Source organism: Vespula vulgaris, chromosome 7 (assembly GCF_905475345.1).
Source record: "Vespula vulgaris chromosome 7, iyVesVulg1.1, whole genome shotgun sequence".
NCBI classification, from domain to species: domain Eukaryota; kingdom Metazoa; phylum Arthropoda; class Insecta; order Hymenoptera; family Vespidae; genus Vespula; species Vespula vulgaris.
Genome location: NC_066592.1, coordinates 2,642,501 through 2,660,000, shown reverse-complemented (window position 1 = coordinate 2,660,000; position 17,500 = coordinate 2,642,501). Strand labels below are relative to the sequence as shown.

Genomic DNA, 17,500 nt, shown 5'->3' with positions numbered 1-17,500 from the left:
CATGAAATTTCGAAGAGAGAAAGAGAAAGGAGAATGGGAAAACCTTTAGCACGTTGAGAGCTTCGTTAACGAGGGTTCATTTGTCTCGTTTAGTTGTAACAATAACGTTCAAAGGAATTCGACGTAAGTAAGTAGTACTTTGATCGAGGTCAACTTTGATTCAATTTGTGCTATTTTACCTCAATATTTCGTTTTTCTATAGGTCATTTTAACTATTCGTAAGATAGTATCTTTTAACGTGCTTTTTTGTAAAGAAGATACTCTTTGAAAAAGGAGAAAAAAAAAGAAAAAAAGATCATCGATGATTGATAGATCCTTTTAACAGTCGAATGACTAAAAAAGAGTCGATTTAAATTATTTAAATAGAAATTATTTTTTATTTTTTTCTTTTTTTATTTTTCTATGTATTTTTCTTTGTATATATATATATATATATATATATATATATATATATATATATATGAAATTAACAATTTTTTTTTTAATTATTTTTTTATACTCTGAAACGATGTATAATCTTTGAAACAATACGTACATGTAAAGAAAAAAGGAGAGAGAGAAAAATAATGGAGAAGTTTATAGGGAAAATATTCTCACGGTGAGAAGGACTTCGTTTTAATTTTTCCCTGAAGAGCTCTTAAGGGAGTCGACCTTCTTGTACCGATGGGTCCGAGAGGTCCATCCAGAGAAAGGGGAACGATTAAAAACGAAGCTAATAAATTGGTTTAAAGTGCTTTCAAGATGGCGCCACTGATGGTACATTGTAGATGGATGGTAGAAAGAGGTAACTAGAAGAATCTTTCCGATTTTAGAAGCGTCTCGACGACGCCGTTAAGTCTTAACGAGGTGTCTTTCTTTACGGCATCTCGTTTTTCACAAATAATATATTCATACTCTATCTCTCCATGTCTCTTTTTCTCTCTCTCTCTCTACTCTTTCTTTTTCGTCGATTATGCAAAACTTTTTTCTGATTTTTTTAACTGACTTCGTGAAATCGAACGAAAACTTGTCAGATCTAATTTCGAAATTTAATTCGGTTGCTAATTTATTCGAATCAATATTTTAAATAAATGTGATCAGTATTTACAATAAATTACAAATACCAGTTCGTGTAATATAAGTGATACAACTTTGATACAACCCTGACATTTAATTATTTATACTGATTAAAATACTCATATATAGTACTCAGCATTTATTTTACAAAATACGTATCATTTATTAATGAAGTACAAATTTATTGAACAAATAAACGTAGAGATGATTTAATTCATTGAAATTAAATTTAATTAATTCAAATAGAAATTAAAAAAAAGGAAGGAAGATAAAAAAGAAAATATGTTTTGCAAGCCAGAAGCAATAGTCGAAGTTCTTAAAAAACACATTACTCGCGATTTCCATTAAAAATATTAAGTATACATCATAAATAAAAATAACTTTTTAATATCTTGTAGTTACCAAACCACAAATACCTATATGTATCTCGCGTGGGAATGTAATTACCGAAAATCCATTAAGATGCAAAAGTTGTTCTTACCCTTCTGGAGTAGAAGTAGACGTGAACGCACAAACTAAACTTTGAGCGTAAACTTCTATCTAAAAGTTCTCTAACGTGACATCATGCACACATTTAAGAGAGAGGTAAGGGTTTCACTATTCTCCTATGTACCGGCGCGCGTTTGTTAAACGATTTGGTAGATTATTCTATGTGTATTAGAAAACTTTGTGCGGATTATCTTCCATCCTCGAAAAGTTACATCAAATTGAAATGAATCGTTAAATATATAACAAAAAGAAAAAAAGAAAGAAGAAGAAGAAGAAGAAGAAGAAGAAGAAACATTTAGGTATAAAATTGTCTGGTTTTCATACATTCACAAAACTGTTACGTAGAGGGTGGATCAAAAGTTCTTGGACTTTTCGATATACTTTTACTATCAGCCAAAAAAAAAGGGAGCAGAGAAAGAAAAAAAAAAAATTCGTCTAGAAAGTTTCCAAGAGAAAAATTGCTTCTTAACATCACCTAGAAACTTTGAGCCGATTTAGAAAATTTTACTCTTCTCTATACGTCCGTCAGGTACTTTCACACACCACACATATATATTTATATATATACGAAAAAATATATATGAAGAAAAACGTCACGAAATATATATGAAGGTAGCATGTATGAAGAGAAACATCACAAAAACTTTCAGAACAATTTCAATGGAAACGTCAAAAAATAAGGAGGAGAAAAAAAAGGGAAAGGAAAAAAAAAATAAGAAGTAAAAAAAGAAGAAAGAAATAAAATCGACGCAACGGCAAAGCTGGGAGAAAGAATCGTGTTTACTTGGTAATACCATTTTGTGCGTTAATGGGTTTCTATACATCGTCGAACTCTTTGCGAAGCTCTCCTCTCCCTCTTTCTCCCTCTCTCTCTCTTTCTCTCTTTCTCTCTCTCTTTCTCTCCGCAGGGGATAAAGTCGACGACTCGTATCATCGATTTCGAGCTGTACGCGGAAAGGAGCGAGAGCTCTTTTCAGCGACTCGTATAATCACGTCCTTTAGCTCGACCGCCAAAGGTGCAGCCGAATGGCCTTTTCAAGCCTCATAAACTCGGTGACGTACATTATGGGGTAGTTGCGAATCTATCTTTGTGCAATGACGCCGAGAGTCTGGATTGATCGAAGGGGAAATCGCCGATAAAGACGAGCCGTTCAATGTAAATCCATCCGTTTAATTAGTCCAAAGCCAAAGCCAAAGCCAAAGCCAAAGCCAAAGCCAAAGCCATATTTTATAATAATAGTAATAATAATAATAATAATAATAATAATAATAATAATAATAATAAAGAGAAGAAAAAAAATATTTTTTTAAATAATTAATAGATGATAATAATAATGTCGTATAAGGATCATCGATCGATGTCGTCGTTACTCCAATAGATTTTTTATTCTTTTTATTTATTTTTTTATCTTTTTTGAAAGAGAGAGAAAGAGAACAGTTCCGGAATTTCAAATCTTTCGAATGAATAATTTATTCTACTTGATCGTATCTACTCTCTCTTTCTCTTTCTCTTTTTTTAAACATGCGCACTTTGTGCGCTTCGTGTGAAATACGCGCTGCTCCATCGCGATATAATGTTATACCCTCAGGAAAGACCATTGCATTCCCCAAGGACCTACGACGACGAACGGCCCTACCTGTTAGTAAATATTACTTAACGTTATTACCTACTCGATGTCACATCACATCGTAGGCGAATCATCGTAGAGAAAAGATCGCGTTTTATTGTCCATATCTCGTTTTCTTATGTTATTTATAATAGATCTAATAGTAACTCATTTCCTGTAAACAAGTCCACATAACTACTTATATGCTTCGTATAGATAGCCAACTAACTACCTACGTACATAAGTTCGAGCCATTTCTCTTTACTCTCATGTTCTTTCTTCTTTGTGTTAAGGTAAAAAGGTAATTTAAAAGAGTCACTATATGACTCTCAAAATCGAGAACGATGGGGGGAGTGTCTATAGTTAGTATTCTTAATATCGATAGAAGTATTTCATCGTTGACGTGGTCGTCCTCGTCATCGTCGTTGTCGTTTAGGAAGTATCTCCTTATGGAACGATTTGCAAGCGTGGCCTATTTCCAAGTGTTACTCGCGAATCGAGAGAAAGGTTAATGAGGCTAAGAAAGAAGACGAGAGATAGCGATAAAGAGAGAGAGAGATAGATAGATAGATAGATAGATAGATAAATACAGAGAGAGAGAGAGAGAGAGAGAGAGAGAGAGAGAGAGAGAGAAGCAACGACGTAGAGGAAACGCTCAAGTGGTCGAAGAGGTTGGGACCACACGGAGAGGAAATGTTGAAGAGAGAGAGAGAGAGAGAGAGTCGCTATAGAGAGTATCGTGGGATGGAAAAGAGCGAGGGGGGAAGAGAGAGAAGCGTGTTCGATCGAGCCTCGTTCGGTCTCTCCCTTTCCTCTATCCTTTCCCCGGTCCCGTCCTCGCCACTCTTTCTCGCTTCAGCCCCTCGATGTACAAGTTCCACGTTTGTGTATAATACCAAGCTCTAGAATCAATATGGGCTCTGAGGCACGGTCGTTTGAAAATTACGCTTCGCATAAACCAAAAGAGGAAGACAAGTTCGTACGACGAGGACGATCTATCTATCTATCTATCTTTCTCTCTCTCTCTCTCTCTCTGTCTTTCCCTCCCCCTCTTTCTCTTTCTCTTTCTCTCTTGAATATCATAGCGGTAGCTTTCTCTAATAAGCGTCGATAAGTCTTCTTTACCTAATTAGTACCACGCCAATTAACGCATCGTCTCGTGTAAGCTTCGGAAATTTTGCACAGCTAATACCGTGTTACATCCTCCTTCCTCCAACCCTTCATCGTTCACCTTTCTTGCCCGCTTACCCACTCGCCCTATCATCCTTCATATAAGCTCCTATTCGTCGAGAGAAAGAACGTTTGTTTGTCGCGAAATTTCACTCTGATGTATTATAATGTGTATGTATGTAACGCTTCCTTGTTTGCTTGCATGCTTGCTTGCTTGCTCGCTCGCTTGCTCGCTTACTTGCTTGCTTGCTTGCTTACGTTAGACTTCCGGTTGGAAGAATTTGTCTCCCGTGTGACGTGGAGTTACGTGACTATTCTCTGTCGTCATCGTCATTCGTTTCCACATTTCTCGTTGATCGTTAAACCGTTAACGTGAAAAATAACAAGGGGAGAGATAACGAAAGCTTGAGTGACAGACAAACGACGATGACGACAACGACAACAACGACGACAACGACGACAAAGGTTTTTATCTATGAGGTTAAGACCTCAGGTCAGGTGTTTTAGTAGATTCATAGGGTTAGATCGTATTTAACGGTAGGGGTCTTTCGCATAGGGCTCGATGAATCCCGGGCTTCCAGGAGAGCCCGAAAGCCAATGGAGTCCTGGTGCGCCCGCGCAATTCCCAGTCCACGTCCATAGTCGGGGAGTAAAACCCTCCCTTCCTGCGCGCATTCTCTCGCAACCAGCGTTCTCCCTAGCCCACCCACTTACCTGCTACGATCCATCCTCGATCGGCAAAGAACCGAGCTACCTCCCCTATGGCTTTCGTCCGATTATATACCTCATATATATATATATATATATATATATATATTTATAGTAATAATACCTACTATACCTACTGTATTATCCCTCTTAACAATACTTTTAAATATCCTGCTATAACGAATATCGAAAATATTTAAGCGACTCGTTTGTTCTCTTAGACGGAGCTAATCGTCCTATTCTTCTTCTTTTTCTTCTTTTCATTCATTTTGATTTTTATTCGTCCATAAAATATATCCATCTCCCTGAACCATATTCTATCGTTAGCGATAGAGATTTAGTTAGCCTTTTTGTCAGATAAACTTCTTCTCGATTATCGTCAAGTCAAATTACATCTCCTCGATCTTTGAGAAACGAATTGGATTTCCAGTATAAATGCGTTTCTCTATCCTTGTCACGTGTAATAAAAAAAGAAAGAAAAAGAAGAAAAAACAAAGAGAGAGAGAGAGAGAGAGAGAGAGGAAAAGATAAAAGGGAGAGAGCAAAAGGGAGAAGATGGATGAGACGGAACAAAAGAAGAAAATCATGGGAGTTTGGACGACGAGAATGATAGATAAAAGGAGGGTGGAAGTAGACGGAATCGTTAGATAGCAACCATGACTGGAAAGAGCGACTGACAACGGAGGGATTCCTGCAATCGCGAGGTCGATGCCCGAAAAACAGTTGCCTTGTTTTACTCAAACCAGAAAAAGAGAGGAAGAGAGAAAGAGAAAGAAAAGGACTGCAATGTTTCTCAAATGGACACGTTACTTGCTACACTTCTCCGTTGTTCTTCCGTCATCTCTTATATCTTTTTTCACCCCACGATATTTTCTCACGCGATGAATTATTTTTCTCATTACCTTTTAATGTTTTTGATTATGGAGCGCAGTAAGTAACTTGTCTCCTCCTGTCTTACCGCCCCACCTCTATTAATAGCTAGAAGCAATTTAAGTCAAGGTATATTTCTTCGAATTATATTATTTCCAACAATATTTTGTCATTAATCTTATACGAGAGTTATATCGCTGTCGTACTTTTTTTTTTCTCTCTTATATTTCTTTCCTCCTTCTTTTTTCTTTCTTTCTCTCCTCCTTCATTCTTCGGAAAATGCGAGAAAATGGATGAGATTGATGTAGTTTCACATCTCGTAGAGTTACTCGTAAACTTAGTACAAGTAAATATATACAAGATGAAAAAGTAATGACGGACAATCAACGATTCCCTGAAAAGTGATATCATTTATCGTGGTCTTTTTTGCAGTGATTCTATGAGCTCGTTGCAAGTGTATCCAGTTCTCGAACCAACTACTGGAATATATTACCGCATATGATACGTTTAGAATGTATACATATAATAGAGCAGAAAAAAAGAACATTTCTTTTGCAGAGAGAAAGATGATATCGTTGCTCTAATGTAAAGACGGATCGTTTTTCTTTTTTGTGCATATACTCTTTCATAAACATTTATCTCTCGATAGAATCGAAATAATTTTCTGCAGTATCCACGGACAAGATGGATCGAAGGAATATTTGAATTTCCATAGATAGTGGCATTTAATTCACAAGACAAGCAATTTCGTGCGAGATACGCATGTGAGTCCGTTAGGTTGTCGTTAGACGTGTATATACATAAATACCGTATATATACTTATGTATATATATACTTTGTACATCGTCTCGGTCAAGTACACGTATAGAATACGGAAAGGAATATGCATCGATCCTCTCTACATTTTCTCTTTTCTTACTTCCCATATCCCTCTTATCAATCTTCTTTTTTGTTGATCCCTGTACACTGGACTCAAGCAGGGGAAACGTGAAGGGAAAGGTGTGACATGCTTGAAAAGAGAAAGAAAGAGAGAGAGAGAGAGTATTGTACAGGTCGCAACCCCGAGACAAACACTCTCGCGACGAGAGTCCGTCGCGTATTGAAAAGTTCCCTGCGTGGTGTTGCGGATGTATCGTGTAAGAAGCGAGCGAGAGTAATGTGGTGGGGGGCGAGGGAGTACAACCGGGAAGCGTGGTCGAGCGTCCGAAGGCGACCGAAGTCGAACGGCGGAAGTGGCCGAGCGTAGCCGACGGCGAGCGTCGACCGAGTCTCGGCGGCTGGACGCTTTGGTACGGGCTCAGTGTGTGCATAGCGGCCGGCCGGCCGACGTGCGTTGTCGTCGACGGGGGTGGCGTTGCGCTACCGAACCAATTTCTTATTTTTCATTCTCTCTCTCTCTTTTTCTCTCATATACACACATATACGTACGCACACACACAGAGAGAGAGAAAGAGACACACACTCTCTTTATCCACTTTAATTTCCTTCCTATTTCCACACGTCCGTCGCACGGTTTCCGTCCCTCACGGTGCGTTCGTTTTTGGCGACGCTGTCATATATCCTTTTTTTTTTCTCTGTCAATCATCATCGTCATCGTCGTTGTCGTCGTCGTCGGGAAGGAAACGTGTGCGCGATCGGGGCCAACGCAAGAAGGCGTCGTCGTGGCAGCGTTCCTTTCGTTTCTAACGTCCCCGGCGTCGTCCCTGGTGACGACGACGGCGGCGACGGTAACGTCGCGAGGAGGCCCAATAGGCCCCTCGTCGATATCGTTGAGAAAGGCGAAAAGCCAAGGATGGAGAAGCTCGTCGAGCTTCTAGGCTCGCCTTGGACACCATCCGAACGCGTACTGTGCGCCGTACTCTACGCGGGCGTTACCCCATCGTTGTCGTCGTTGTTATCGTCGTCGTCGTCGTCGTCGTCGTCGTCGTTGTCGTCGTTGTCGTTGTCGTCGTCGTCGTCGTTGTCGTTGTCGTCGTCGTCGTCGTCGTCGTCATCCTCGTCATCGTCGTCGTTGTCGTCGTCCTTCTCGCGTAGAGGATATCACTCGTCTCAGCGCCACGAGTGGCAGGCTCTCCTCCGAACGGAGAAGGTACACCCTCGCGCTTCCTTTTTCAGTACTCTACTGGCTTGAGCTGGAGAGAGGTCGTCGATCGTACGCGCATCTCTAACCACGATTTATCGAACCAGTGCACGCAGATTACGGTCCTCCTTTCACTTCTTCGTTTCCTTAATCGCTTGCCTAGCTCGTTGCAGCTATGCTCGGAAATGGTTAGATTACTTTTTTTTTCTTTTTCGGTTTTTCTTTCTTTTCTTTTTTCAAATACTCACGCGTCTCGATACTCGAACAACCATCGAGTAATATACACATAATCGCTCTTTAACCGCGTCAATATACGACTTTTTTCGCGAATTCTTCGCTCGACGTTTTACGAGTTACTATCACGACTCCGTCACGATATTGATAATTTTTTCATTTCTTCGGTATTAATGACGAAAAACAACAATGATAACCTGATTTCGGTTTCCTACGATCCTGTCAACTCTCTCGTTTATTTTTCTTTCTTTCGATATATTAAAGTCTACATAGTGTTTCGCGTAACGTCATTGTATTATAAAATATACGATACCAATAAGATTCATCTTTTGTTGATTAAAGAACTGGGATATTCCGATACGACTTAACTAACTTTCTTATTTTCTAATCCGCGCGCCTTACCTTTCGAGCATCGTAATGACGTTGCGTAAACGAAGACTTCCCTTTTTAAATTATTTCGACCTTCTTTCTGCATACGTCGGAGACCTAACACGTGCGCAACATATTTAATATGCTCCGGAATTTCGATCTTCACTTTACCCTTTGAAATTATAAACGGATCGAGACGAATATTTTAACGAATGTTTTATTTATGTACATATATATATATATATGTGTGTATACACACTTAGACATTAGATTATTATATTCTCTTATAACGTTTATTTTGAATAGACTCGGAAGAAGGAAAAAATCAGTATCGGATGATCGGCAATTGAAATAATATATTCGAGGGAGAGAGAGAGAAAGAGAGAAACAGATAGAAATAGAGAGAGAATGAAAGAGAGAGACAGAATCTACGAATGTCATTAAGCAACACTATCCCGTATATAACTACGTTCATATATTGAATAAACTTCGATAAATAATACGTCTTGTATTTATAAAGTTCTTAGTTTACTATCGTAGTAAATCTTAGCTGGCGCAAAGTCACTCGCGTTGTTATCGATGATATATTTTCAAAAAAAAAAAGAAAACAAATAAGCAAAGGAGAGAGAGAGAGAGAGAGAGAGAGAGAGAAGAGAAAAAAGAAAGAGTAAGACTTACGACGTTATTTTCCTATATTTCCTCGTTGTCGTCGGTTTTTTTTTATTTTTTTATTATAATTTTTTTCTTTTTTTTTCATATATATATATATACGTGTGTATATATATATATCTTTTTTTTATAAACTATACACGGGAAACAATATATTACTGATAATGAAGATTGAAAAATGGTATCGATTCGATAAACCTTCTGCATCGTTTGTCATAAACACACTCGTACGAAACTTGCTACTGCATATATATATATATATATATATGTATGCATGTATATGCTTCCATGTAGTCATGACACTTATGTTTTTTCTTTCGCTGACCAATGACAATATAATCTTCTGACAGTCATTTATACGTTTAACGATAGATGAATAAGACCCGCGTAAATATGAAAACAATCGATTATTTAAATATCGGTTTTGAACAAAATAACACGCTTTATCTTCGAAACAAGCTTTGTATAACAGCATTTTCAAATAGCATTTTTCTAATACTTCATTACGACTTATAATTTTTTTTTTCTTTTTTCTCTCTTTCCTTCTTTCTTTCTTTCTCCCTCACGCTTCTCTCCAATCTCTTTTTTTGCCTCGAAAAAGTTTTACAAACGTTGAAACATCGAGAAATACTTTCGACAATTTTCTAATTACTTCTTATTCCATCTCCTCCCATTTCCACCTTCACTACACCCGAGAACAAAAGTTCTACGTGAAAACGAGGTCGAAGGGAACAAAGACTGCGGCCCTTTTTCTCCTAATTTCTTTTTCATTTCTTTTCTTTTTTCATTTTATTTATTTCTTTTTCTTTTTCTTTTTTAAATATTTTTTTTCTACCCTCGCTACTAACCCAGAATTTTTGCGTTGCATTCCGTTCTTTATCTATCTTATCGCAGAGGATAAAAAAGAAAAAAAAAGGAAGAAAAGAAAGAAAGAAAGTAAAAGAAAGAAAGAAAAAAAAAAGAGAGAGAAAGAGTTTTCCTGTTTATTCATCATATCGAAACGTTCGTCAGAAAAGTATCGCAATGATGTACGTATATATATATGAATACATAAATACGAGACTTTATAAGAAAAGTGTGCATACATATAATAACATTATCAAAAGAAAATCGTGAAGACGTTTGACGCGTGCCATCTTTCCTTTCTATGTTTCTTTATACTTTGCTTACCAATATACTTAAGAGATATACTTAAGAGATATACTTACGAGATATACTTACATTTGAACGCATTGCTAAGTTACAACATATCACATATACATACATATATATATATATATATATATATATATATATATATATATATACGTATCTATGTATGTATGTATGCGTATGTGCGTATGCATAACATATACCACGTATATACATGCGATAGCTCTAAAGACGAGAGTAATATCGAAAGAGATAATAAAAGACTTCTTCATTTATTTCTCTGGACGGTATATCGGGTGATCGATTTTCTCTCTGACTCTTTCTCTCTATCTTTATCTCTCTCTCTATCTTAACTCTTTCTCTCTCTTGGTCCATTTCCGGCGCGCGCTGTCTACTTTATTAATTCCATATATAACGCAGTTAGCGAATAAATCGTTGATGTGGTACGATCTAAGAAGTATTTCTCTCTTTCTCTCCCCTTCTTACGAACCCATTCAAATATTATTGAAAATCAAAGGTATCTGGAAGCGTTAGGTCTTTAGACGTCAAGAAACCAGCCGTGCAAGTGCGAGAATAAGAATATATTCTATATTCTTTCGTTCGGATCGATCGACGTTTATACATACATACATACATATATATATATATATATATACATACACACACATATATATACATATATACTTACATATATAGTTCAGCAAGCATTAACGTTCGATAAAGAGATAAGACGGACACAGATAGTCGAATGGTGCATGTGGATGGTGCATGGATTTCTCTTCTTGAGATCGTTGCCGTGTGATATGGAAGCGTGAGAAGATACATATACGAGATATACGAACGTACATAAAAAAAAAGAGAGAGAGAGAGAGAGGGAAAGAGTGACAAAGAAAGAAAGAGAAAGGAGAAGAAAGCGGAAGAGGAAAAAAGGATTGTTTTATTTGGGGGTTGCATAGTTATCACCGTAGTTATCAAAGACTTCGGACGGACATTTTGGTTGATGTTGTGGTTGACGCGGTGAATTCACGAACGTACCTAAAGGGGAAAAAAGAAAGAAAAAGAAGAAGAAGAATAAAAAGAAGAATTAGAAGAAAAAGATAAAGAAAAAGAGAGAAAAAAGACGAAGAAGAGGAAGAAGAAGAAGAAGAAGAAGAAAAAGAGATATATATGTAGAAGGCCCAAAACTGGCGTCCCAGACTCGCGAGGCGGGCTCCCGCTCGGCAGCTTCCCGCTCCGGTTCACGTTCCGGTTCACGTTCCGCATCGCGTAGCTCCGGTTCGCGACATCCCGGAAGCGGGACGAAAACTCGTCGACGTACTACACCACCTTATTCTTCCTCGGCGACGATAACTACGACGACAACAACAACAACAACAACGACGACGACGACGACGACGAAAACGGCTCGGAGCAATGGCGGCTCCCTGTCAAGTAGAGGAAGCGCTAACGGAACGCAATGCGGCCTTTGCGCGGTCGTTGCTGCACTTTTTCGAAGGGCGATGTGTATCGCCGGTAGTAGACGAGGTTCTGGCGAATCTTGTTACCAAGAACTCGCTACCGATCTTCATCAAGAATTATGTTCTTCCTCGACGAAAACAACGACGACGACGGCAACAACAACGACCACTACTACTACGTCGACAACGACGAGTACGAGTACGACAAAAAGCAAAACGACCAGAACAACGGCTGTTACAACAGCCAGCATCACGGCAAAAGCTATTACTACTACTACTACTACTACTACTACTACTACTAACACCACCACCGCCGCCACCGCCGCCGTCGCTGCCGCCGCCGCCGCCACCGCCGTCGCTACTACTACGATTGCTACGTCTTCTACGACGCATCCTTGTCATCCTCGACGACGAAGCTCGCCGACGGAGACGGCATGTATCGTCAAGGTCGACGAGATCGTCGCCTGTGTTAAGGAGGCCGTGCAAGCGCATGAGGTGAGGACGATGATTATCCGCGACATTGCGTTCTCTCTCTATATATGTATATATATATATATATATATATTGTTTTCTTTCTTTCTTTCTTTCTCTTTTCCTGTATATTTATCTCTATCTTGCTTCGTTCATTTCCCTCATAATGGATATTCATTTACCATTACCGACACTCATTTTTGCATGGATCATATAGACTCCAATCTCGAAACATGCAAGTACTTACTTACGTATAAACGTTCACTTCCCTATTATCTCAATACCCAATATCTACTTGGAGTCTTCCTCTCTTTCTCTTTCTCTCTCTCTGTCTATCTGTCTGTCTGTCTCTATCTCTCTCTCTCTCTCTCTCTTCCCTATCCTCTTCTCTTCTCTTCTCTCATATCTTTCCTCTCTAGTTCGAAAGGATTCGATCAACGGTTTCGACGAGGACGGCCTATCCACCGTTGACCCTGAAATATTTTCGAGTCGTTTTCAAACCGGCTTATATTATATTATTGTGCAAATTGAGTCTATTTTAAAAGGCTAAGGCTTCTGCAGGTGCCAGCACAAATTGACGGGAACTTTCTCTCTCTCTCTCTCTCTCTCTCTCTCTCTCTCTTAACTCTGTTTCTTCGTAGATCGTCTAATCGAGTTTAATTTGGTAACGTGGCAACCAGACGTATAGTAGGAACGGAATATCTATATATCGATCACCTGTCTCTCTCTCCTCATTTGATCGTCAGAAATTTTAAATGGAATCAATCGAAGAAACTTATTTAATAAAGGAAAGAGGAGAAGGAAGGGTGGTAGTAAGGGTGAGGGGAGGAAGGGCTTGGAAATGAGGGGAACGATTTCACGTAGATTTCTGGTATCGCTCGCAACTCGAGATAACGAAATAGTACATATGGCTTTTTATGGATACCCTACTAACGTTGTTTCTCCGATTCGGAGTATGTATAAAACGAGTCGTTGATGTTGACGAGAAAAGATGGAGAAGAGAAAAGAAGATATCGGTGGATGCATTTCTAAAAACTTTATTTCTACCGTCGACTCGGTCAAACTCGATCGAGTGGGAAGTATTGAGAAAATAAGAAAAACCGTGCTTGGATCTTCCCACGTATCTATGTTCAAGGTATCGTTGTATATACATCGGTCAAAGTTCTTTCAAATATAATCGAGTCTCGTTACCTAGTTAGACGAAGTTTCATAACTATAGTATTTTCACGATAGATTTAACATTAGATGTATATGGTATGTATATATACATATATATATACACACACACACACACATATATATTATATTTAAGTTTGACGTGATTCAGAAAGTATCGTATTACTTTTGTACGAGACACGACTTCATATTTAAAGAAACATCCAACTGTAACGTAATCGATTCGTCGTCGGACGGGCTGCCGTCGGCACTTTCGAGGACTTATTTTTCTTTACGTGACGTGCTTTGCGGATGTGCCGCATTCTCGGGGGTCGGAGGGAGATGGGTAGAAGTGGGCGGAGGTGGGCGGAGGTGGAGTTTGCAGAGAGACGGGGAAGGGGGTAGTTTCTCGAACGACGCCAAGATGCACGGATTAATCGAGCCTCCGCTTTCAAAATATCCTGAGAAATTCGTACGTGCTCCGAAATCTCGATGACTTTTTCTGATTCGATCGATACTCATGCCAGTAGAACAAAGAAAGAAATAAGAAAGGAAAGAAAAAATGAAAATGGGAATGAAAAATATTTAAAATTTGTAAACTCGATGATCGAATAATGAGTCGTTTTTTAAAATCAATAAAAATAAAAATAAGAAGGAAAAAAAAGGTCAGAGTAGAATGCGCGTTATTACTTAGGCGAGTAATATACTACACGTATTACGTTATAGTAACAAAAAAAAAAAGGGAAAAAAAAAGAAAAAAGTAGTCTTCTTAGCGAAGAGACTATAAATATATAAGCAATTAGCAGGATGGTTTAAAGGGGGACGAGTGTACTGAGGGGAGAGAAGATGCAAGCGCGTGAGAGTTTATTGCACCGAAGCATTGAAAGCTAAACGGGGAGGGACATAAAAAGGAGGTGGATGAGGTGGTGAAGGAGGAGGGGGAGGAAGAGGAGAAGGTGCGCGGTAAGGTCTGACAGGTGAATAGATTTACAGCGCAATTAAGAATCGATCGGACATTGTCGCCGACTTTCATTGGAGCGTTCCCTCAACACATATGCCTATATATATACCTACGTACATACATGTATAATTATATATGTATATATATATATACATGTATATATATACTCACAAATGTATACATATATACTGCATTTACACACTACGGTCGTATTACTACTCGATGAGACATAAACAGTGCGATAAGAGCTTCCCCGATTGGCGGCTACGAGCTAACACAGAGTTCGAAAGTCTTCGAACGTCGATCCATGCAGTTGTTCCTGTCTTTTCGTTATCGTTCGCACGCGCTCGGTTATTATCGGGCGTTAACGCGCAACATTCGAGTTTTTAAACGGAGCGTTTTTCTCTCTTTTTTTTCCTTTTTCCCTTTTTTCTTTCTTTCTTTTTTTTTTATTTATTTTCGTTTTTTTTTTTTTTTTAATTGCTTTGCTCTACTCGTTCACTTCTTCTTTTTTCTTTCTTTCTTTTTTTCTTCCTTTGTTTCTTTCTTCTTTCTCATATCATATTCATTCGAAATCATTGGCCCTGACCCCGTTAACAGTACAACGGGAGGCGAAACAATCTCCGTTAGAATTTCCCTTTTTTTTTTGTAATTCACAATGAAATGAGAACGCTTTATTGAAAAAAGAAAAAAAAGGGGGAGAAAAGGTCGTCATGCTTGCTTAAACGACTTAAGAAACTCACTCGCGACTAACATAACACAAGACGTACGTCTTGGAATGCGAGTGTAGTCTTCGAATACGAATGTGGCTGAAGGCAAATGAAAGAAAGAGAAAGAGAGGGAGAAACAGACAGACAGACAGACAGACAGAGAAAGAGAGAGAGAGAGAGAGAAAGAGATTCAGTCTCCTAATTCTCGAATTGTAAACCTAATAATAAGCGACTCCACGAGCGACACACTATATATTTATGCATATATCTTTATGTATATTAGTATACATACACACACACGTATCTCTCACGAGAGACATGTTGGTAAAGAAGACTAATGTTCGACATTAACGCGAGGCGTCTCTTGAAATTGTCGAAAAGGGCGCATGTTGGCAGCGAATATTTGCGATCATTGAGACCCTCGCATATATAGGGAGAAAGAGAGAGATAAAGAGGGAGAGATAGATATACACATACATATACAAACGCGTCACGAATATATACTTTATTCCCGCGTTCTTGGACGTTATATCGTAAAGTTTTCGTCTTAAAGCACGTACGACATACTTAAATACACGTAACCATTTTAAACCATTTTAAATCGAACGAGCCCGCGCAAACGTGTACAACAACATATATATATATATATAATATATATATATTGTTTGTTTTTTTCCTATCTCTTTACATTATCATTTTATAGAAATAAATAGATACCGGATCGGTTAAATAAAAAAAAAATATGTACATTATGAATTTCTTCTCTTTTTTTCTTTCTTTCTTTCTTTCTTTCTTTTATGTATTGAAAAAATGGCCTCGAGAATACGAGGTCTCTTTACAATCGTATTCTCTATTCGTCGTCGACGAGTTTGCATAACGAGTAATTGTTAGCGGCACTTAACCTTAAGTCCGGCACTATCAATTTGTCTTAGCACTGTAATTACTACTCTAACGTCCAAGTCGATGAATTGCCCGATCGAGCTACTCTCTTACGCGAACGCTCCATGTTTCTGTCACATTTCACGACTCGATACATTTATCAGAATGCGTATCTATTTATCTATTTATATATATATGTACGTAACGATATCTATCTATTTTCCACAAGGAATATACATAGATACTATATTTTCCGGTAAAGAGAATAATATTATTCTACTTTATTCGCCGCTGTCAGGTACAAAGATAGATTCGCGTAGATTTTCTTGAAATAGCCGAGAGGAAATTATGGTGGCGGGAGGGCTTGACACAAACTTAAACGCCGTTTCATGATTTTCAGAACGAATCTATTTCGATTAAATAATTTAATTGAAACGATTACGAACACGTTATCACGACCGGGAACAGGTGATAACGTCTCTCAATTGAAATAAAAGATTCGTCGATTATATATTTCTAATTGCTAGAACGATTATAAATGATGTTCTAAATTGTTTGACTTACTTTAAAAAAGAAAAAGAAAAAAAAGAGAGAGAGAGAGAGACAGAGACAGAGAAAAAAGAATAAAAAGAACAACAGAATTTCCATTTTATATCCTCGTCTTTAATTAAAGTAAGAGAGAAGAGGAAGAGAGAAAGAGAGAGAAAAAAAGAAAAAAGAATGCATTTACAAGCGTATTTAGAAATAATTTGAACATAAGTTGAGCAAAAATTCAACCGTGTTTTTTTCAAATTATTGCAAGAGTGATATCGTTCAACGCACCCATACCTTGTGTGAATCTTTTGCGGTGTAATGCTTAAAAAAAGAATAAAAAAAGAAACATTAAAAAAGAAGATAAAAATAATAAAAGAAAATGATAAAAAAAATAAAAAGAAACTACTACCAGCACAATAAAAAAAAACCGTTCTCCTAGCCTGGTGACGAGAGCGACGAGTCGTTCGTGATTAACGCGTCGCAATTATTACTACATGCATAATAACATAAATATATTCAAAGCGTGCGTATTTGCGTAAACTCTCTCCCTCTCTCTCTCTCTCTCTCTCTCTCATTCTTTTTTCTTACGTGACACATACACGCTAGATTAATAATTAAATTACGTTATATTTAAACCAATCCAATATGATAGAATCCAATAGATATTCGAAACGTATTCATGCACGTGTCGGAAAATCTATAGTGATTTTTTTAAGAACGTTATAACACGTGTGCGTTACACATGGCGAATGTATTTAACGAAGTTTCTTAGCCTTGTCTCATTGCAAAATAAAACACATCTGGTATGCGCGATACATACATTCTCGTCCTCTAATCGAGAGAAATAAATATCTATACATATGTGTATGTGTGTGTGTGTGTGTGTGTGTGTATATATATGCATAAAACAACGAGCACGTATATATTTT

The 17,500-nt window shown here is 37.9% G+C and overlaps 1 protein-coding gene across 4 annotated transcripts in view; it reads left to right on the top strand.

Annotated features, from left to right (window-relative positions):
- LOC127065148 (uncharacterized) overlaps nucleotides 1-17,500 on the top strand; it is a 42,016-nt gene that overhangs the window by 6,473 nt on the left and 18,043 nt on the right. Inside the window, exon 1 of one of the 4 annotated variants that reach the window (XM_050997098.1) lies at nucleotides 7,213-8,168. The exons of 2 other annotated variants lie outside the window; for them this stretch is intronic. In XM_050997098.1, the coding sequence (XP_050853055.1) occupies nucleotides 8,166-8,168 (3 nt within the window). In that variant the 5' untranslated portion in view covers nucleotides 7,213-8,165. Of the gene's footprint in view, nucleotides 1-7,212; nucleotides 8,169-11,766; nucleotides 12,357-17,500 lie in introns of those variants that run through there. One more of the 4 variants, XM_050997095.1, reaches the window with a different exon arrangement.